Source organism: Corvus brachyrhynchos, unplaced genomic scaffold (genome assembly GCF_000691975.1).
Source record: "Corvus brachyrhynchos isolate BGI_N302 unplaced genomic scaffold, ASM69197v1 scaffold97, whole genome shotgun sequence".
NCBI lineage: Eukaryota > Metazoa > Chordata > Aves > Passeriformes > Corvidae > Corvus > Corvus brachyrhynchos.
The window spans coordinates 6,151,255-6,171,185 of NW_008239758.1; the positions used below are offsets into that span (position 1 = coordinate 6,151,255).

The 19,931-nt window shown below is 42.2% G+C and overlaps 1 protein-coding gene across 1 annotated transcript in view; it reads right to left on the minus strand.

The window, feature by feature from the left end:
* Positions 1-19,931, minus strand: part of AGBL1 (ATP/GTP binding protein like 1) — a 273,439-nt gene that overhangs the window by 86,336 nt on the left and 167,172 nt on the right. The window contains exon 22 of the mRNA XM_017742726.1: positions 5,654-5,814. Coding sequence (XP_017598215.1) covers positions 5,654-5,814 — 161 coding nt within the window. The remainder of the gene's footprint in view (positions 1-5,653; positions 5,815-19,931) is intronic.

The window sequence follows — 19,931 nt, forward strand, 5'->3', positions numbered from 1 at the left end:
CAGCCATATGTCAGGGGGCTCCCCAGAGTCCAACTGTCCAGTCTGCCTTGGGACTGGATGCCACGACCGCTGCTACACCTGAACTGGGAGGGGATGGGGTGCTGTGCAGGGTGAAGTCCTGTCTTGCACTTAAACCCCTGAGATGCAATTTGTTTCAGAATGTATAATCAAAACAATATAACACCAACACCCATATTGCCCTGTAAGAATAGGAAGACCCAGCCCACCAGGCAGGGGAACCGTTTTCCATCATACATGTGGCTATAACACCGCATTTCTGCTTTCAAAGATCCACTAAAGATGCCCCAAATGAAGCGAGTGCTTTGCTCCAGCTGCATTATTTTGTTGTTTGAACTTTCCTTTTTTTTTGTTTGCTTCATTTCCACAAAATCACCTTAATTTTATCTGAATCACCTTTTGGCCACACAGTTTAAAAGATGAGTGAAATTGCTTGCACAGCCATAATCAGGGGAAGGCGCATTATAGTAAAAAGATGGGAGATCCAACAGTTCAATACTATCCAGGATCATGATGGTGCATCAATGTGGTATAGAAGAACAGCAAACACAGTTCCAAATGATCTGCAAATCCCTCTTGTCAATTCCTGGCTCTGCCATCCATACACTGACTGATCCAGCCCTGCTCACTGTACAGAAGATGAAGAGATTACCTCTGGACAAAGAAACAGAGCAATGATTAAGCCTTCTGATTTTGATTAATAGCAGAGGTAGACATATTTACCATCTGGGGTGGAAAGAGATTTAGTTCTGCTCAAGAAAGGTAAGAAATGATGAAGAAACACAGGAGATAAATAACATCTGAGTCAGCAGAAAATGACTTCACAAAAGTCTGTCTCAACACAGGAGATGTCTCATGAACAAATGGCTGCAATTGCTGCAGTCTATGCAAAACATTTCCTAGCACAACCTGGAGGGCAGAAAAAAAGAAATAAAACTAAGGAATGTGCCTTCAGCTTAAACCACAAGGAAGAAGGGGAGGATACTGTAGAGGGAGGAGATTGCTTACTTTGTCTCTCTCAAACCTGCTTTATGTGAGCAGCCACTTCCCATCCTCCTTGTGGTCATGACAAATGTGAACTTACTGGACAGCAGTGACTTAATTACTTTTATAGCAAATGAGGCATGAAAACTATTATCAAAAAACACCATGTCTGAAGTACAAGCTGCATTTCACTTTTCCAGCAGAAAGCTTCTGAATGCCAGAATTGACTGTAAGGCATGGTGGGATGCTGGAAACATCAGTAATTCTTCCTAGTGCATGGCAATAGTGTCTTATGAGGCCAAGTTTAAGAGAGAGCAGAATAAATTGCTTGTACAAGCTTGGTGTGGCTTGGTTTGTTGAAAGTGGCTGCAAAGCCCAGAAAATTCTCCACATATTTGGCCTTTGATCTTGGAAGAGTGGTCCATGAGTGGTCCTATTCAGTGCTGGAGGAAAAAGGGCTATTCAGTGCAGAAAAACACCCAAATATCATTAGTGAAAAGAAAAGCCACAACAACTAAGTCCCTACAGAGATCTTGTGGGTGATAGTGCCTGCATAAGTGCGAGAGTCAATATGATGTATGCCAGGAGCACAGGTTATTAATTAAAAGACCAACTAATGCCTGGAGCAATTTAACCTTTCTTCCTCACCATCACACGTTTTAGCTCTCGTGCATCTTCTGTGCTGCATCTTGTACTTTCTCCATTTTTGGCACGTTCCTGAGAGAGCTGCCACACGTTGGAAAGAGTAACACAGAGCTGCTAGGCCAAATTAATTATATCCTTGGAAGTCACATGTTTAGGGGAAATACTCTACTGTCCCATTATCCACATAGCCCCACTGATGGAAGTTCAGCCTCTCTTGCTTATTCTCACAGCCTCTGCTGTGAACTTGTTCCAAGTGCTGCTGCACTCATGCTTGTGAATGATTCCTTTTGCAGTTGACAATTTAGGGGAAAGATAGACGGTGAAGCGGGGACAGGAAGAAATTCTTGTCTGTGCACCAAACCGTGTTTAGTTAGGCCTGCTAAAGTCTTCTTTCACCTTTCTTTGGCTCATTAGAGACAGCATACTGAGCACAATGGACTTGATGTGGTGTGAGAAATCCCCCATTCACAGGGGATGCCTCCATTAGAGCAGGCGCTTCCCTGACAGCTATTACCTTGCTCCAAATTACTGACCACTGGCTCTGACAGAGCTCTGTAAAGTGCACAGCAAATAGTTTATTCCAGGAAATAAATTCCAGGGTCCAGCCTGCTCCTTTATCCCCCTCACAGCAGCGGTGAGAGAATGAGGCTGCAGCATACCCAGAGCACGAGAGCCCAAAGAGGAAAATTAAAGGACACAAACAGTTATGAACCTTGACAGGTGAAAATGTTTGCTGTCGGAGGGAAATGCTGAGATGCCAAGTCAATGCCACGCACACCAGACACCAGGGCAAAGAGAGACAAATGCAGAACATGAACTGCGGGGTTTTCACAACAGAAGAGATCTGTGTCTCCACAGCTTTTGATCTCTGTACCTTTGCAATGAGACATTTTATCTGGGAGTCAGCTTTATCCAGTGCTGGATTAACTTCTTGTTCTGCAGCTTGACCTGTCACCCAGAGTATTACAGAGATGGGCACTCGCAAGACCATATATAGAAAACACACTAGATTGAGATAGAGGTGTTTAACATAAGCACTGTGCAATACATCACACTGCTCACAGCTTAATTTCAGCTTGATTTAGACAAAAAAACCCTCAACAACTAAGAAAAGACTCGTGTTTTCATCAGGGCTGAACAATACTAATCTCTTCTTCTGATATTGGTGAATACTGCTGTGGCAAGTCTCACCCATATTTGTATCTTTTTCTAGACACGTCATCAGGACAGTTTTTGGGACACATTTTCCTTTGCCAGAAAACATTAGCTACAGTAAAAGCTATTGCCTCCCACTTAAATATCTGTCATGCATATCATTTCCTGGGACCAGGACACTGCCGATTTCTGGAACAGGGATAGCTTGTAAGCTGTTCAAAAGACACTGCTCCTCACTATTTAAAGCATTCAAGAAAAAAATGTCACCAGGTAACCACCCAGAACTTTTCCTGTGTTGCACCTGAAGGATCCCCAAGTCTGACTTTGCTTTGGCAAAGGTACACAGAAATGTGGATATTTTCATTCACACCTACTCACACTTTCTGAAGCAAAATATAGAAAGCATGCAAGGATATTGTGCATTTTTTTTTGGAAACCACAGAGGAAAACAGAGCTAATTTTTAACTACAAACATTTCACTCTCCTTAAACCCACAAAGGTGGTAGTCTAGCCCAGGAAGAAGCAGAGTATAATTTCCATTGATGTAATGATATAAGAGCAATAAATCTCTGAGGCTCTGATACTACCTCATAAAACTAGATTAGACCTAATATTTACAGATTAATATTAGACTGAGTGGCACCCCTCAGCTTCCTCCAGAGAAATGTTTTGATAAAGAATAATTTTTATTTTTTCAAAACCTGTGAGTAGAGAGAGGGATATAGAAATAGCTGCCCTCCTGTCTGTATCAGTGTGCCATCTGTATTCTGCATTCTTCCATTGGTTCCAATATTCCCACTAAAACCAAACCATGGAATTCTCTTGGCTAGGCTCAGAGCAACATGGGGGGAAAGTGTTAATTTTCTGAATCAGAATATCAATATGCTGCACAATCAGTTTCCATGAATTATTTATTCCTTAAAAGAATATGCTAGCAAATGCTTTGATCTCTGCATCTCCTTTCACCCAGCCTTTTGCAACCAGCTCCTGCAATGTGACACCTCTGGGTGGGACTATCAATTCAGCTGCTTACCTGGTCTGCAAATAGTAACATATTACATCCAAGCTAGTAAAATTTCACAACCTGCAGTTATACCCAGTGAAGTGAAAACTAATAACTAGCCACCAATTGCCTTTTAGCAATAACATTCATTCCTGGATGCCACAGAGGTGCTCACTACTGCTGGGCAAACTGGAAGGGGCAGGGCACTTTGCTTTCAGCTACTGAGGACACATGGGAGTTTTACAAAGTAAGAGAACTTTTATCTTTTTGTTAACTTCTTTAAAAATATTTTTAATTAGAGATCTTCCTTCCGTACTGATCAACTACCACACAGTATTGGATAAATAGAGTGAATTCCCATTAATATAAAATCAACTAAGGGAAAAAGTAACAGAAGGCTACAAAGATCAGAGAAAATGCTCACTGAGTTACTGTGACCAGATGGCTTTTTGTCAGTGTCTGAACAAAGTCAGGGTTTGATGTTTTTCTTCCCATACATTATTTTCATGCAAAGGCCCTTCCAGCTCCTGTTCAAAAGTGAGTTTGATTTATATCCCAGAACCATCTACCCATCCAGGCTCCAGCAGCTCTCTCTAATGACATACCAATGATTTTTCGGATGGCTGTCCACAACATGGATGGTGTTTAGCATCCACCTTAATTGCTCCATTTATGTGTTCATACATACAAGTGAGCACAGCTAATCCAAAGAAATGTCTCTACATTTTATCCCTCTTTTTAAACCGTCCCTCATAAACATCTAAAACTGTGAACAAGCTTGCAAGAATGGGTTTTGGCATGAGGAACAGGTGGTGCTAATGTTGGGTAAATGTTCCTGCAGGGGAGAGACTGGAAGTCTGCTATAAATTACGGGGGTATTTCTGCAACTGAAAAAACTTGATGTTCATTGATGAATCTGAGAGAGCTCCTTGATGGCAAAGCCATCGGGGAGCTTTAAATCATGTCACATCACTGAGTCTTCTTTCTCCATTTGTCTTGGAAAAATATTCTTGCAAACATATGTGATGCACATAGCACTAACAAGTGATGGTGGCCTAGAGAAATTATGCATTTTTGCTTCATCACAAATTCAAGCTGATTAATCTCATACTCAGACACTTTTCCAGGTCAAATTTTTCTTGTATTTATAATGGTGCAAACTCACTTAAATACCCCCCACCGAACCTAGGAAGCAAGTAAATTAATTTTGCAATTTGGAAAAACGTGTCCTAAATAAGCAGCGGGATCAAAACTTCTTTCTATCTATCAAAAAGTCATAAATCTATGCTCTAAATGACTAAAGGACTCCATGCAGTGAGGAAAAGAAGAATATATGGTGTACTTGCATATATATAGGAATTCCCATATATAGGAATATAGAGTATGAGGCCCAAAATTTCTAAATCATGCTATCAATGTCCTTTTATAATCTGCAATACTTGTTCCCTTCAGTGCAGCACTTAGATAATGCCTTTCTTATAAGAGATCCTCTCCATGGAGGATCTGACCTGCACAGAACTCCATGTGACAATTGATTCATTTGTCTGGGGCAGCAACATCCCCATGTTCCAGTAAGCATTTTTGACAGGAAAATGGAAAATCACTGGAAAATACAAAACAGGTATTTCTCTTCCACCTATTTTCTCCACATGGATGGCTGCAGGACACAGCTTTGGCAGTTTCTTTGGGAGTCAACTACATCTCAGTTCCAATTACTCTCTACACTGCAGTTTCCAAGATGCAAATCTCAGCCATAAGGAGGGTCTTTTTCTGCAGATTTAAACCCAAAACATGCCCCCACCAACTCGATTCCTGCAGCAGAGCCCTCTGGGTATGGCAGTCACTGACCTTTGTGCCCGGTCTGTGATCTCCTCCTCCAGATCCAGCAGGAGTGCTGCCTGAGCCATCAGCTCCTTGCTGCAGGGCAGGGATTTGAGGTGCAGAATCAGCAAACCAAGGCAAAACTTGCTTCCCATCTCCTCCAGCTCCTGTGTTCCCAGCTGCAGGCCCTGATGGAGAGAGCCACAAGGTTTCGTGATTCCTACGTACGGCAGTTTCCCCTACAGAATCATTTGTAAACTAATAACAGCACATGGTCTACAGGAGCTATCCTAAAATAGCCTCTGTTTTACAACAGGGGAAACAGAGGCAAATAGTTTAAATGCCTCAACTAAATTTTCAGAAGTCATTGTAAGAATTAGGCTTGGACCCCAGGAGAATCAGACTATAAATCCACTTTTACAAATCATCCAGTTTTTCTTTTTCTTTGTAGAGGAGTTGTCTATCTAAGCAATGGGAAAAATAAGTCCTGTGATTATAGACATTAGGCAGTGGAAAAGATGGAAAAGGGAACTGGACAAGGGGAGAAAAGGGAGGAAGAGATCTTTAACAAGTTATGGAATTGTTTAAGAAAATCAATTGCAAAGTAATTGCAAAATAACAAACACCTCTAAGGAATTTCTCAGTCTGTTAAAAGCTGGTGGCACAGGCAGGGTTTGGATTATCAACCTCATCTTTCAAGAGAGGAATTCTCCAAGCTGCGGATCCTTGCTGACTGTGAATAGTCTGTGTTTGGTTTTACACCAGGTGCCTGCATCAGAGTAAGTCAGTGTAATCGATGGCAGCTTCACACATCTGGTGAGAGCAGGGCAAACAAAGCTCAGATATACCAAAAAGACACTAAAACTGCAAAGTCCCTCATCTTTGGCACTTAGTGACCACACCACACATCAGGGGCTGGACCAGCTGCTGCCTCAGCCAACAACAGCCCTACGTGTTTTTGCAGCACAAAACATCTCTCCAGCCAAGCTTCTGTGAGACTTCCAGCTCCATTCCCAGGCTGTTTCCTTAGCAACTCGCAGGAGGCCAGAATAAGCCCTGGCCTTAAGCATGGTGTGAGCTCCACATCAGCACAGCCCACTCATCACTCTCCATTAGACTTTTGCTAGTGACCATCTCATGGGTAATGAACACATTATAATTTATATTATAAAATAGAATGTGTTCAGTAATCCATGACAGGGGACAGAGCTCTGATCTTATGTTGATTTTTCGTTTTTCTACATAAAATTATATTTGTATAATGTTTTGGGATCCTCAGGTCTGAGCACCTCTGTATAGCTGGAAGATTATTTGTGAGCCAAAAACACACAGGTGAAGAAAGAAGAGATTTCACACAGAAACTTTTGCAGCTCTCCTAAGGAGTTTTTTTGTGCATTTTTGTCAGAGGACAGAAACTACTTGCACAGCACCACCATCACTTCACCTCTAGCAGGCCCAGGCTATGCAAATATCATCTGGCATAAAAATCACCCTCTCTGATCACAAATTCATTTTCCTATTGACAAGATATTTTAATTCAGTTTCATTTCTGAGGCCCTGTGAGCAAAGCAGGAAATCAATGTTATGAGGAACATAATCCAGAACTCAAACCTGTACTGAGTGGCTGGACAAGGCAGGACCTGCTCAGAGGAGCACACACCAGCTGAGGGAACAGCCTCAGTGCTAGGCAGGGTCTAGGGCCCCAGGAAAACTCACTTTTGCTTTCTGAACAGTCTCTGTTTTTTATCACAGTGGGCAAATACCTGACATCATTTCTACTCTCCTCCTATTCACCTCTACCACAAGCTTTGCCAAGCAAGATATGGGCATAAAAAAGTGTAGCAATAATTAACAAGGAAATAGAGGGAGAAGTTTATGGGAACTGAAGGTCATTAACAGGAAACAATGAGAATGCTCAGCAGCTCTGAATAGATTCCTAAATGTTTTATTATTTTACTTAAAAAGACTTAAGGTATTTTAGTGTGGCAGAGTTACAACAAGCAGACAGAAGTGGTGACATTTCAGAGAAAAAAGACGTCATTTCCACAGCAAGAGAGTTATTTTCTCAGGGGCAAAAAATACAAAGAACATCTCGAGGCTTTCCCTGGGGTGCATCTCAGGGTCCAGCTATCAAGGAGATGTGAGCAGAGCCTGAGCTGAAACTCAGCCTGTGCCTTTATGACTCCCTAGAGCTTTATTCAGGATATGAAGAGGCCTTATGAAACTATGAGCAAATAAATATTATTATTATTATTATTATAACTATAACACACCTCAGAAGCCTAAGACAGTAACTGCTCATGCTCTGAAGTCAGCTGCTGTACGATGGACCCATACTGCTTAAATACCAGATAGCTCAGGAGTAACAGCAGAAACTCAGCCAGAGGACTGCCTCTTAGCATGTTTTCTTCCCTTCAAACATGGATATTTATTTATTTGAACTCAGACAATTCTCTCTCTCCTTCCTCCCTCCTCAGTTCTCAGCAGAGGGAGGAGCTGGAGGTGCAGAGCACAGCTGTCATTAAACTGAAGCAGGGGACAGAGGTGATATGTTAAATTAATGTTATTGATGGCATCTGCCAACAATACCAGGACCTGGTGTAGTGGTTAATAATCAGTCCCACTTGCATTCCTGAAAGGGAAGCCTGACCTCCAGGCACTTCCCTTGTAACCATGTGGCACAGCCAGCTGCAGAACTCTTGAGATTGTGCTTACAACTCTGAGTTATGAAAATGTTTTTTAAGAAACACAAGAAAGAAGAAAAGAAGGGTAGAAGCGATGCACTCTGGTTTGGTTGAGAAGCTGGCAGGAAGAACACCTCCATGGCAGCGAAGCTGTCTGGGTGTTACCAAGTGACAATATACAGTCTGCTTGGCACAGCTGTACAGGAGGAAGTTGCTCTGCCTGCCAGCACCTCTCCTGCAGTGTCCTGCCAGCCTGGATTCTCAGTGACCCCATCTTCCTCTCTGGCACAAGGCTTTACAGCTCTGTCCCCTCCTTTGGTCATGTCTGTGTGACCAGTGGAGCATGGTGCAAAGACTCCCTTGCCAAAAGGATCCAGACGAATTCTGAAGCAGGAAACAGCACCCCTGCACCAGAAAGCTGCAGACAAGCTCATCAGTCCTAATTAGTCCATCCTCAGAAACGTGCTAACTAAACCATCCTACTTTAATGATCAGCTCAAAGCTCCACACAGGTTTTGCTCTCCACTACATCAAAGTACCAGTCTGGACCAGCATCAGCTTGAAGCACCACATTCCACTGCACAATGCAAATTGGTCCCTTGGGCCCTGTCATGCAGTAATCTCCTGCAGGCATCATGTTAAGGGATAACAGGTTAATTGTTTCCTGGCTATTATAGAGAGTAATGGAGCTGAAAAACTTTTCTTAAACCCTTTTCATACTGCAACAGACAGAATGGGAGGAGGTGATGCCTACTAACAGACTAAATTTGGGATATATTTATTTCCCATTGTAATACAAAACAGGGGAACAGGAATAAAAGATTTATCATTTGGCCAAAACACTGTCAATACAAATTTTCCTAAACAAAATTGATCAAATGTTATTGGAAAACCAGTTAATTCATGCTCGGCACTGATGCATCAAATGAATATCCACAACTAAATGTTTCCAATATCTCTCAGCTTGCCCTCAAAATACTTCCCAAGCTGAATGACAGCGTAATGGAAAAACTTTATTATTCATTACTCATGTGCTTTAAATACTCCAGGAGGCAAAGGCAGTGATAGTTCTGTAGCACAGATATTGTTGAAGGAGGTGGAAAGACTCCAGGAGTTAAATTAGAGATTTCTCCACAAGGGTTATGAGAATTACAGTAAAATTAGAGCTGGAAGATACTAATAAATACAAGTAGAGAGAAAATTTCAGGGGGATCAATTTTTTTCCTAAAAAGGATTTTCAACATTCAGCATGGTCACATCAGCAGCCTCTCCCACTTTAGGTCACTGTTCAGCCCTTGGGGCAACAGCTTTTCCCTGCAAACCCACTTCCAGTCAACACATATACAGACCCACTTACAGAATATTCCCTGCATCTCAATAGCTTTACACATGCACAATGGCTATGCCCTAAGGCCGGGTATAAATAAATTGACAGTCTGGTTTCTCACTAATTCCATCAGTTAGCTCTCCCTTGGAATACTAATCAAAGCCATTTGGAAGCTCTAGAGGACAAACTTAGGGAGCTGAATGAAACATTTGGTGCCTGGTGTTTGGTGCCTGGTATCTGCAGCCTTAATTTTAGCTTGAGCTGGCCCTGAAGGTTACTGCACTTTCAACCCCTGTGAATGAAAATACACAGACACCTGCTGGGGAACTGGCTATTTAGACAACTAGGACAGCAGGGAATAACCCAGCTTTTCTCATGCCCCAGAGATCTCTCAGCAGCAGGTATGGCATGCAAAACAGATGAAGTGAAGGGGATAGGAATTTGGGCCAAAACATTTCAAGAGGATTAAGTGAGTAGAAAAGGCTGAAGATGCAAAAAAAGAAAAAAATAGGCTAGCCTGAATTTCTAGAAAGAAAGATGAGAGGGAGTGGAGTTAGAGACAGGAGATAAAAGGATGGGAGACATAAAAGAATGAGAAAGAAGGAAGGGTTGTTGAGGTCAATGGATGCTGATACAGAGGAACGATAACAAGAAGAAAGCTAATGGCAACCTTGACCACTTTGGCACCCTTGGAGAGATGTGCCTTGCTCTGAACATCTGTCCCCATTACATCTGGCACTCTGTCCTCATTTCATCTGGTGCTCTGGCCATGTGGTGAGGAGAAAAGGCCTGGCTTGCTTTGAATCTGCTCACAAAACTTCTGCTGAGCTCAGCTGGTGTTTTGGCTGAGCAAACTTCAACAGCACAGAAGTAGTTATTGTTTTAATCATTCCAATGGGCTCTTTTACTATTAAAGATATGTATGTCACAGGCAACACTGTTCAAGGAACAGACTGAAAGGGAAGATGAAATATCTTCTCCCTCCAATCTGCTGGAGAAAGAGTCCTGGAAAAACTGCTCATAGGAGAACTGGGGATTTAGCAAACAAAAACTTGTTGCAAATTTCTCTCAAAAAACCCGGTTATTTAGGTTATGAATTCTCCAGTGCTACTGTGGGGGAAGGTTTTTTTCCTTCTTTCCACTGACTAGTTATTTTTCTGACATTTCCATCTCTACACCTTTTCCTTGCAGTATTTCCACAGCGGTTTCCCTCCACCGTTTTCTCCCTCCCAAATTTCTTCTCCTTCTCTGTTTATTCCTCAGCATCCTTTCTCCCTTCCTTAATCATGTCCCATGAATGACTCAGTATATGTCAAGTTCATCATGTGTTGGGAGAGCCAAATTGCATTAGTGTTGTACCTGAGCTAGCTAGTTTTGCTTGACCACTCTACCCCAACACTGCTGCTAATGTTTTATGTCAAAAATTTGCAAACTACACAGGATGGAGACAGGAGTGGATTTAACTTCCCACACTGAGGTAGTAGCTGGGCATGGAATAGCACAATATTTTTTCTTTTTTTTTTTTTTATGTGGGCCACAACTGTGATGGGTGGTCATGTTGGGAACAGAAAGAGAATGAGAAATGAGGGTACTTTCCACCTTATGCAGACAAACCGTGTAGAAAGATGTTATTCCTTGCAGAGTTCTTGCTTTCCAATAAAATTGAGCAGTACATTGGTTTTCTGTCTCATTCATTTCCTTGTGACATGCTGGGGACCTATTTTAGAGCCTGGATGAACCTGGACTAAGCTTATCCCTCTCTGCAGACATTGAAAAATCTTTCACCTTGTCCCACGATGTCTTTTCAAACAGAACTGAAGGGTCTGAGCTAAGGATATGCCAGGCCAGAACTGCTCACTTTAGAGGAGTCTGCACTGTTTCACAGTAACAGGATCAGGAGCGCCTCAAGTTCCTATCTGAGGACTGCAGGCAGTTTTGGGGAGGAGAAGCCTGCCTGCACCATCCAATGAAGACATGACAGTCCAGAGAGCAATCTTTTGACAGTAGACATAACCAATAACATAGGCAATGCCATTATTTTAAATAATAATAAAAAACAAAACAAAACCCACCATGCTAATTTCTTAAAGAAACCAAATGTTGATCCAGGATACTTAAGCTGCCTACTTGGCAGACAAGAAACAGAACTAGGGAACTGTTTAAGTGACATTGGAATTCTGAGGAGGTGTAAGGAAATAAAGCAATTACCAGTTATTGGAGACTATCAAGTGCTTTTTTCAAGAAAGCACCTTTCTTCCCCATGCTCCCAGTATTTGCGACAGACTAACTGGTATCTGATGGTGCCTTGAAAATTCATCAGTAGCCTAGCCATTACCTCCTCTCACATATGTTTCATTCCCTACTATCTGAACTCTGTGGAACATGGAACAAGTCACAGAAAGGTTATAGCCTGAGGTATCTGGAGATTAAGTGTAAGGTGGGGCTCTAAGTACGTCTCAGAATCTGTGTCAAATGAATTAGCTTTTAAAAGCAGTTTGGGAAAGCAAGAAGCTGAAATCTTTCAAGTTCTAAATTGGCAGCCTAATCCCTAGATGACTTTTCTTCCCCTCTTCTTCCACTTAAAAGTTTGCCTCTATAAATAATTTTCATGTACGGAAAAGTAAGCAGACTCTTGACCCACCCAAGCCTTCTCTTCATCTGTGAATTTACCCAGTTTGGCCATGTTTCACCATGGGTGTAAAATAATTTTCTAATCCTGGCTGTTAATCATCACATGCCTTGGAAAAAATGATTTATAGTACTCATCCTGGCTAATGTAAATGTAGATGCTACTCAAAGTGTCAAACCTGCTTTAAAAAAATCTCGGTAAGGTATTTGTCATCATAATGCCATTCACAGTGGGGATCCCCAGGTTAATTATGTGTTACATAAAGAATCAATTGTTGCATCTTAATTTCATGGAACCGTGACACATGTTTGTATTATATTACACAACACTTTGTTGTTTTTCTGCATGGTTTTCAAGCATTTAAATTAACAACTACATTCTACTCTTCCCATCAGAGAGGGGATGAAAATATGTATATTGACCAAAATGATACAGCAAGGTTAGTGTGCTTTAATTCCCCATCCAAAATGAGACACCAGGACCCTGGCACCTTTCACTTTTGCACCAGCACAGGGACAGGGGCACTAGAGCAGATTTAGTGAAAGCCAGCACGACTCAGACAACACCCCAGCTGCTCCAGCATGATACCCCACATTATCTCCATCCTTCTGCTGCCACACTAGACCACAGTGGGATCTAGCAAACCACTGAAGCTGTGCCTTGGCCTGGCAGCAGTGTCACGTAGAGGAGAACCCCGTGAGGTGGGTTCTGCTCCCTGCTGTGCTGGCTCCAAACATCCCCAGCACTGCAGAGCCTCCCCCAGCCCGGTGCTCAGTGTTCCTGCCGCACGCTGCTCTGCTCTCTGCCCTGCTGAGCTTTGTTCCTCCCCTTTAGAATTCAGCAGCTCTAGGATCCCTAATGCTTTCCCCGTATTGAAGCTGCCTTCCAGGCCACTAAACACTTTCATCTGTTCCCTCCAGCCCAGGTATATCACTGCTTTGTCTCTCACAAAGAAATGACCCATAACACACACAGTACTCCGCAGGAGGTATTACCACTCACGTCTACAGGGATATTAGAACATCTTCCAAGTCTCCCTGTTTCTTCACACACACAGGAATCTTATTCACTTTTTCTTTATTGCTGCTGCTGCACATGGCACAGACATCTTTATCAAGCTGTCTTTATAATAGCTACTTATGTTTTCCTGAATGGTTAGAGCTAATTCAGAGCCCAGCCATGCGTCTGAATGCTTTAAACTATTCCTTCAAACATGCTGCACCCTGCCACTGCCTATGTTTCATCTTCCATTCTAGTACCCACAATCTTTCAGCCCTTCTTCCCACTGTATAATTTGCATCAGCTGCTCGCAGCAGATCTTATTATCTTATTATCTCCTTGCCTTCCAGTCATTCAAATTGCAAATACTGCCCAGCCCCAATTCCCAGAGCAGTAACTGGATTCACTTCACATTTCTTTCCATCCCAATGTTGCCTTATCCTACCCACTTTTACCAGCCTTTTAACTAGATTTTGACTACACAAACAGTCCCTTTTGTTTCTCACTCCATAACTCCCAAAATTTCTTGATTATTTTTTTCTTTTTGCGAGAGCCTCTCCTTTCATCAGCTCTGACTCATCTGGGAGGCCCACTGATACCATTCTGCATGAAAATTAGCCTAGGTTCACCCTTGAAAGCCATGAGTGAAACTCTGTATACTAATTTCTCCTTTGCACTCTAACTTCTGTACTTCTTTAAAAAAAATTACAAATCATATTAACAGGGCACTATTAATTCTATTAATACTCTCCAGTCATTGAGTTTCCTTATCCCTGTGTTAGTCCAGTTCCTGTGGTTGTGTTATTGGTGGTTCTCTCATGACATCAAGTAAGTTTCCAAACATAAGGAATCATAATTATGATTATTTACCTTGTTGAACCTGGTTTAGACAGTAAACTGCTGACTCTGCTGGCCAGTTTTAATGATTTCTTTTTAGTAGTTCAATTTCTTAATTCCTTAAAACTACTACAGGGGAAAAAAACTGGGATTCACCTAATTCTGTGAGTTACAACCTTAATCAAATATCAAATCACACAGCAGACAATGTGTGAGCACTGATTTGTGTACAAAGCAGCCAGCTTGGTCCCACAGCATCCTGCTCTGTTCCCATCCTGGCTGCCTACGAGCTCTGCCAGGGTACCTGTGACTCCAGAACATATCCCAATCTCAGCCTACACAAACTCATATTATTCCAGTGCTTAGAATCCATTATTATTTTCCAAATCACTCCTTGAAGCATAGAAGCATGTTTCTTTCTTCCAGGTCTATGTCTGCTCTCCACAAAATCCCTCATTTCCTTCTGCCAAGGGCCTCAGAGCAGAGCTTCTGCCTGGGGGTGGCTTTCCTGGCCACATCAGATGGCACATGGCAGCTTCCATGGTGGAATAATTACATGCACATGTCCAGAAGAGATTATCCTGAGGCCCTCTGTGTGTTGGTTTCCTTAAAAATTTACTTTAAATAGGTCCTCACACAGACCCCCACAGGTGAGAGGTAAGGACACAGACCAATCCACAGCTCTGCACCTTCCTCTCATTTCAGCTTTCATTACTGTAACCTTTCATGCCTTCTATATCCATCCCCTTATTCTGATACATGTCAAGAGCTACCTGACACTTTTTTCTTAAATTATAAATGGCTCCCGCAGGCTAATTTCTTTTTTCCATATCACAAATTCTCTTTGGTCATCTTCAGCAAACACCATCAAAGCCAGCCTTCCCACCTACCCCTCCCTACAACCTCAGCATCAGTGACAGGAAGCAACTATGATTCTACAATTTATTGTATTAGCACTTCTAAAACAACAAAGCAGGCCTTGATTTTCCAAGCCAAAGGCACATGGGAAAGCACAAAAATCATCTCTGCCCAGCTCAGATCAGAGCAAAGAGGCACTGCAGAGGAGAGGGCTTCCCCCAGCCTGGTGCCTGCTCCCTTTGAAGAGGGAGGATGGAAGTACAAGCAAGAAGCTCACTGGCTGTTCTCTCACAGGTGTCAGTGCAATCATTCTGACACAGGACCCTTCTTGCTTCTTGTCATTTTTAGCAGAGAAATGGGCAATAACAGGGAAAATATGACCCTTTTTTTCTCTTTCTTTCTTTTGAATACCCTATACTAGTCACCTGGAGAATGGCTGATAACACTGAGGGTAATTCAGGCAAAAATACTTCAGGACCCTCTTTGATGTCTGCTCTAATATAATATAGGTTCACAAAATGAAGGTGTAATACAATAATACCATACAAAGTTACAGAATACATGAGAAAGCTGGGTTAGAGGGAGATTTCACCAGACAGTTCAAGGGCAAGTTACTAATCATTTCATTCAGAAGCTGGGTTAGGAGGGATATCCTGCAATGAGTCCCAGGGATGAGATACCCACAGTCAGAAATCAAAGATCAAGAAGGTCCTTTCAGGTGAACCAATTGTTGTTAACCACTAACAAGGGTTTGCAGGCCTGCAGAGCCCAAAGGTTCCTTTCATCACAGCCCACATGTCCAGTGGCACAAAGTAAACTGAGAGCCATTAAGATACGGATGCTAGATATTTATGCTTTAAATTTTATTGAAAGAAATTATTACTAAAAGGAAAGCAAAAATGAGGATCAAAACAAAACTTCTACTTTATTACAGGAGATAGGAACTTGTGGTGCTTGTCCATGAGGAGCTGACCAGGAGCATGCAGATGATTTTAGACATTTGGACATATTTACGATTTATCTGTCAAAACTGGCAGCTGAATGTAAACTTTTGCAAAGCACCTGCCAGTATTTTCCCTTCCATAATCCCACCAGCACAGGATCAGTTTAACACCTGCACACTCTATGCTTTAGGAGAGACAGAGACAAAGAAATCAGGTCTTTGAAGACTGTGAGGAGCAGACTGAAGAAAAGGAGAAAAGTTCAGAGACACAGAGCTATGCTGAGAGGAGGCAGCTCTGTCAAGCAAGTGGAGTAACTGATGTGACCCACACAAAAGCCCATGTTGCCCCTTGTTCTGCCATGAATGTGTCCATGTTGGCTTTTTCAGAGATGGAGACCAGAAATAAGCAAATGGAGAGCAGCTGACAAATGTTTCACCTCCTAGAGAGAGCATCATGTGAGAAGCACACAGGACTTGTAAAAACTAACTACAAGTTTCTGAGTCTTTGAAAACCAACTGCCCATTCACAGCAAAGCAGATGAACATTTATCAGCAGAGGAGATGCCGACTCCAGATTCCAGGCTCTCAGCTGTACTACCTGAGAGAATTTGCATAAGAACATGCTGCCTTTTTCTTAGGAGTCCTTTTATGATTTCTACTGAAAATGATAATCCTCTGTTTGTGCCATTGCAATCATTTCTACTACAATCAAATGTTCTGTCCAAAAGGAGGATTACTGCTTCACTTTGGAAAGTGTATGGACTTTCAGAGGAACTAAGGAGCCAGTTTCCAAGAAAATGACCTTGGTAACAGAGAACAAAGAAGACAAAGATCTAAAAACACTACGTCTGATCAGAACTGCCTCTTCCAAGAGGTGTCTGAAGCCCTTCAAGTTCACAAAAACTGATGTTCCTGCAGATGAGGAGATGGAGACAATGGAGACAAAAAAAGTGAGGAGACATTTCTCTTTACTGTGCCACTCCAACATTCACTCAGATTTTTCCTTTGACAAGCTATTAATGTTTTAAAACTAAACATCACAGAGACATGTATAGAAAACCCACTGCAGTTTTCAACTCCATCCTTTCAGCAGTGCTTTGTGGGGAGGAGCATCACTCCACATGGTGCTGAATGGCAAACAACTCGCTTAAACCTGCCCTTCTGGCAGCTGCTCAGAAATCCACAGAACAAACAGTTAAAAAAAGGAAAGCCTTTGTTTTTCTGCCCTTTTTTTCCCCAAGAACATAATTTAACATGACTTTCCACAGAACAATTTGCATGGGGTTACCCACAATGCGCTGCATTATGTTAATACATTTCAACCCCTGATGCATATTAGACTGACAGTCCTAAGGATCTGTTAAAGGAAAAATAAATGATACAGGATAAATCATGATGTAAGACAGGACAGTATACATTCCACACTTGTGTAATCTGCCAAAATTCAGTCTAAAACTAGCCTAAGAAAGAGAACAAGAGTACTGTGCATTCAGAACAGCTTTAGGGAATGTTCCCAACTCAAGCAGAAAACAATACCTGACTGAGACATGGGTGTAATCACGAAGGAATGGAATGTACAACAAACCAGAACTAAGAGCTAAAGAGAAGACAAGGAGAGATTTTCTTCATTTCTTTGATTTCCCAGTGGGTAGCACTGCAGGGAATATTCCTTCTTGCCCATCCAAGGATGGTTCAGTTCACTGCACTTCACCACACACATTCACTCACTCTGCCTTCTGCTTCTCTCCAAGCCCTGCTGCATCTTCTGATGCTGGTAGCAATCTGTAATAGAGCCTGGACAGACTCTGTGTTCAAAAACAGCTCTTCCAAAATGCTGAGCCTCAGGGCTATGTGGTCACAGAATCCAAACTACTGATACCTCCTTCCTGCAGTCATGGATGGAGACTCAGCCCTTCACCTGGGGAACAAACATTTCCTCCTAACGTTTTACAGAATTGGTCTTGCACTTTCCTACAGGAAATATCCACAGGAAAATAGAATCAGATGTTAACTCTCCCCTTCAATCAATTCCACACACTGTTTTCCTAGTAATTGAAGCAATCAGCTATCACTCCTCAAAACCTGAACTGAGGGATAAGTTTCTTTTGGTATGGAATGAAGAGACATTTAACTGGCCAGGGGACTTTCCTGCAAAACCCTCAAACAGGAGCAAAAGTTAACAAGGAGGGAACAAGTTATAGGGCTGGTCGAGGGGAAGGTATATGGCAAAAAGCAGGATTTTTCCATCAGGGTCTTTTCCTTAGTTGTCTCAAAGCTAAGTCACAGTAAAATGAACAAAATAAGGGTGAGGCCAAATTATATTTGCTGAAGAGGAGCTATAGAGATTAGTGTATTAATTAATCGCGACAACGATGTCAGCAAGGGCCTGACCTTTATTCCTGCCCTAGTAACAGCTTTGTCCCTGGTGACTTTCAGCCTGCATGCTAAAGCCATTTAGATACATCCCACAATTAATCACAGGATACCCTCTGGGAGGTAGGAGAGCAGTGCTGCAAGATTCAAGCAGGGCTGCTGAATCAGAGGAGGAGTAACCTAGTCAAAAACACCCTGTCAAGGGCATTGGCAGAGTTAGGGAGAGAGCCCACAATTCTCTGTACCTCTCACACTTCACCCCGCATGGCTAGGAACTAAAGTGTTTGAAGGTATTAATCTGGAATTCTGCCATACTTTATTAAAAAAAAAAAAAAAAAAAAAAATCAGAGACTCACAAAAAATAAAGATTAGGTTTCAAAATCCCCACTGCAAAACCACAGGAAAGAGCCTGGCTTAAAAAGAACTTGTATCCTTTATACTTTGTAATAAAAAACCAGCAATACATGAAACTTGGGCAAAATGACAGATAATACTGAGACCAGGACAGCAGGCAGGTCTTCAGTCACACCCACAGAGCACCAGTCACTCTGACAAAGGCTGTCCAGAGTCCACAAGTGCAGCTGGATGGCAGGATATGAGGCAGGATAAAGAGCTGGTGCTGTCCCACACAGCAGGGGTGGACAGGGGTGGAATCTGGACAGGCTCAAGAAGACAATAAACAATCACATTAGTACCACTGCACTTAACTCTTTTCTCAGTACAGGCTCCAAATTGTCTGTCTCAGCTCCAGATGAGCGATATTGCAGAAGCTGTAGCTTGGACAAGAAAAATTGTTCCCTTGACATATCTGTCTATCCCTAGCTGAGCTGAACCTGCCTGTCCCTTCCACTTCAGCTCTGCATACAGTCCTTCACATTCAGTCCTGATGCTGGAGAACGCTCAGACAAGAAGGGCTGTGGTGTGGATAGAGCCTAGACCAGCACATACTCAAAAAAAAGCTCTTCCATTCAGAGGTTACAACATCAACCACAGCCAAACTTCCCTATGTTACATTGCACTCACTTGTCTGGCACCTCCTGGTCCATAAGTAACCAGCACCTGTCACCTCTCAACTTTCATATTTGAATTTGGTCAAAAAAACTTTCCAGTACAAATAAGCTTTTAGCTTTAGGCACCGAATGAATTTTCATTAAAGCCTACAGGGTTACCTCATGTTAGAACTCAGCTACAAAAATAGATTTCCTATCCTCTTCCCTAGCTATTGTTGGCAAACATTAGTAATAGTGAGAGAAGCTATTTTGGGACTTTTATTGGCAAGTCTTATGTTCAGACATTAAAGGAAGTAATTGGCTGACAGTGGGAAAAAAGTGCTAGACATGGGTTTCAAGAAAATACCACCTTCTGCCAAGCTCTTTATGCACAATCTCTCTGGAAAAAAAACCCAACACCAAGCCCCAAAACAACAAAAAACCAAAAGGCCTTATTAACTGCTACTAATAGAGGACACACCTGTGAGGATGAATGAGAGAAAAGGGCACATATGGAAAGTTCTCTGTCTCAGAATGACGATCACCGACATCCAAGAACACATTTCTGGTACACAGGTACCATAACAAACACAGCCATTCATAACTACACAATTAAAGTAACATGTTCACCATGTCCAGACACACCAGTGGACATCTGTGTACTTG